This window comes from Colobus angolensis, unplaced genomic scaffold, assembly GCF_000951035.1.
Source record: "Colobus angolensis palliatus isolate OR3802 unplaced genomic scaffold, Cang.pa_1.0 Scaffold44, whole genome shotgun sequence".
NCBI lineage: Eukaryota > Metazoa > Chordata > Mammalia > Primates > Cercopithecidae > Colobus > Colobus angolensis.
This window is the reverse complement of record NW_012117821.1, coordinates 727953-730000: the sequence shown is the minus strand read 5'-3', so window position 1 is coordinate 730000 and position 2048 is coordinate 727953. Positions and strand designations below refer to the sequence as shown.

Genomic DNA, 2048 nt, shown 5'->3' with positions numbered 1-2048 from the left:
GACCGTCGCCTCCTGCTTCTCCTCTGGAGTGAGAGATCAGAGAACCCAGGAAACACAACATCACCCAGAGCCTCTCCCCAGCCTGCCATGCCTGACAGGGAGACTCCACCAAGAACAGCCCCTCACAGGTCAGCACGTGTTTCCTGAGGAGCCGCCGTGTCATGCAAAGGAACCAGCAAGACCTGGGCAGATGTTGGAGAAGAAACAGACCGTCATCTTGCAGTGCACACGCCTGTGTGCCTCCAAGAGAATCATCAGGCAGGGCTACAGAACCACACTCGAAGGTGAGGAACACAGCAAAAGCTTGAGAGGGGAAAGACCTCGGTTAACACTTAAAACCAAAGGACAAAGGAGTTTTAGCTGGGAAGGAAGGGGATGTCTGAGGAACAGGCTGCTGTGTACAGCAGAGGTGATAAAGTCCACGGCTCGCACGGGGAACCGTAAACAGGTGGCCGTGGCACTGTCAGTGACAGTGGGCTGGAGGGTCCCAAGCATGCAGGGCCTGGCACACCCTGTTTCACATCTGGATTTTGGGAAGGAGCCACTGACAAGGTTAAGCGAGCAGCTGCTGTATAGAAGTTGCTATGGCAACTGTGAGGGCAGAGGGCAGCCCTGGAAAGAGGCCACGACCGCCTCCCAGAGCGCACAGCAACAGCCCCCACAGCGACAGAGGGAATGACGAGGTGTGGCCAGACCCGAGGCGGTCTGGAGTCTAACAGGCAAGGCCAGGGCTGGCAGGGGCAGTCGCGGAGAGCAACTGGAAGGTGAGCCAGGGGCTGCAAGTCTGGGTGGCCACTCGGGCTCTGAAAGGGCTGCCACCACTACCTCTGAAGTCCAGGGACTGATGCCAGCAGTGACAGGAATCAGAACCAGAGTAAGTGCTGATGAAAAAGGGCTGAGGGCAGAACAGGATGGCACTGGATCACATAATGTGCCGAGGATGTACAGGCCCGGCCCAGGGAGGCCCAACCCTGGGCCCAGGGCTTCAGCTGGGCAGAGGTGGCTGCGAGGAGGGGTGAGATGCTGAACATTCAGAGACAGCCACAGGGGCCCTCGAGCAGCGCGTGTGGGGCGCCCCCCAAGAGGGAGCCCCTGCGGAGGCCGTTACTGTCCCCTGGGAGGTAGTGTCACAGAGCAGGCAAGACCTCTGCTAGTCTTTCATCCGGCAGTCGCTCAACACGCCCACTCGGGCCAGCAGGACCTCTTCTACAGCTTAGGAAAAGGTAACAAGGCAGAGTCTAGGCCCTCGGAGAGCCACAGCCAGGGAAAAAGACAGCGAATGAGTGGACGGAAGACCCCGTTGAGACCCCAAGAACGGGAGGCCCTTTCTGATTAGCCACAGGCCAACCTTTCCTCTTTCTTTTTATTTTCAAGACAGGATCTCACTCTGTTGCATAAGCTGGAGTGTAGTGGTGCGATCACAGGTCACTGTAGTCTTGACCTCCTGGGCTCTATCTTCCTGCCTCAGCCTGCTGAGTAGCTGCGACCATCATGCTCAGCTAGTTTTTTCTATCGTTTGTGGCCACGGAGTCTCACTACGTTGTCCAGGCTAGTCTTGAACTCCCGGGCACCAGCAATCCACCACCCCCAGAGTGCTGTGACTGCGAGTGTGAGCTGCTGCACCCAGCCAGTACAAATTGTTCTAAAACTGGGCCAGGCATGGTGGCTCACGCCTGTAATCCCAGCACTTTGGGAAGCCAATGCGGGCAGTTATGAGGTCAAGAGATCCAGACCATCCTGGTCAACATGGTGAAACTCCATGTCTACTAAAAATGCAAAAATTAGCTGGGTGTGGTGGTGGGCACCTGTAGTACCAGCTACTTGGGAGGCTGAGGCAGGAGAATCGCTTGAACCTGGGAGATGGAGGTTACAGTGAGCCAAGATCGCACCACTGCACTCCAGCCTGGGTGAAAGAGCGAGACTCTGTCTCAAAAAAAATTTTTTTTTAAATTAAAGATATAGGCTGGGTGCAGTGGCTCACACCTGTAATTCCAACACTTTGGGAGGCCAAGGCAGGTGGATCACCTGAGGGCAGGAGTTCGAGAGCA

The 2048-nt window shown here is 56.2% G+C and overlaps 1 protein-coding gene across 1 annotated transcript in view; it reads right to left on the bottom strand.

Moving 5' to 3' along the window:
- The window catches only part of DPH7 (diphthamide biosynthesis 7), a 32425-nt gene that overhangs the window by 3153 nt on the left and 27224 nt on the right, over positions 1-2048 (bottom strand). The window contains exon 9 of the mRNA XM_011957389.1: positions 4-23. Coding sequence (XP_011812779.1) covers positions 4-23 — 20 coding nt within the window. The remainder of the gene's footprint in view (positions 1-3; positions 24-2048) is intronic.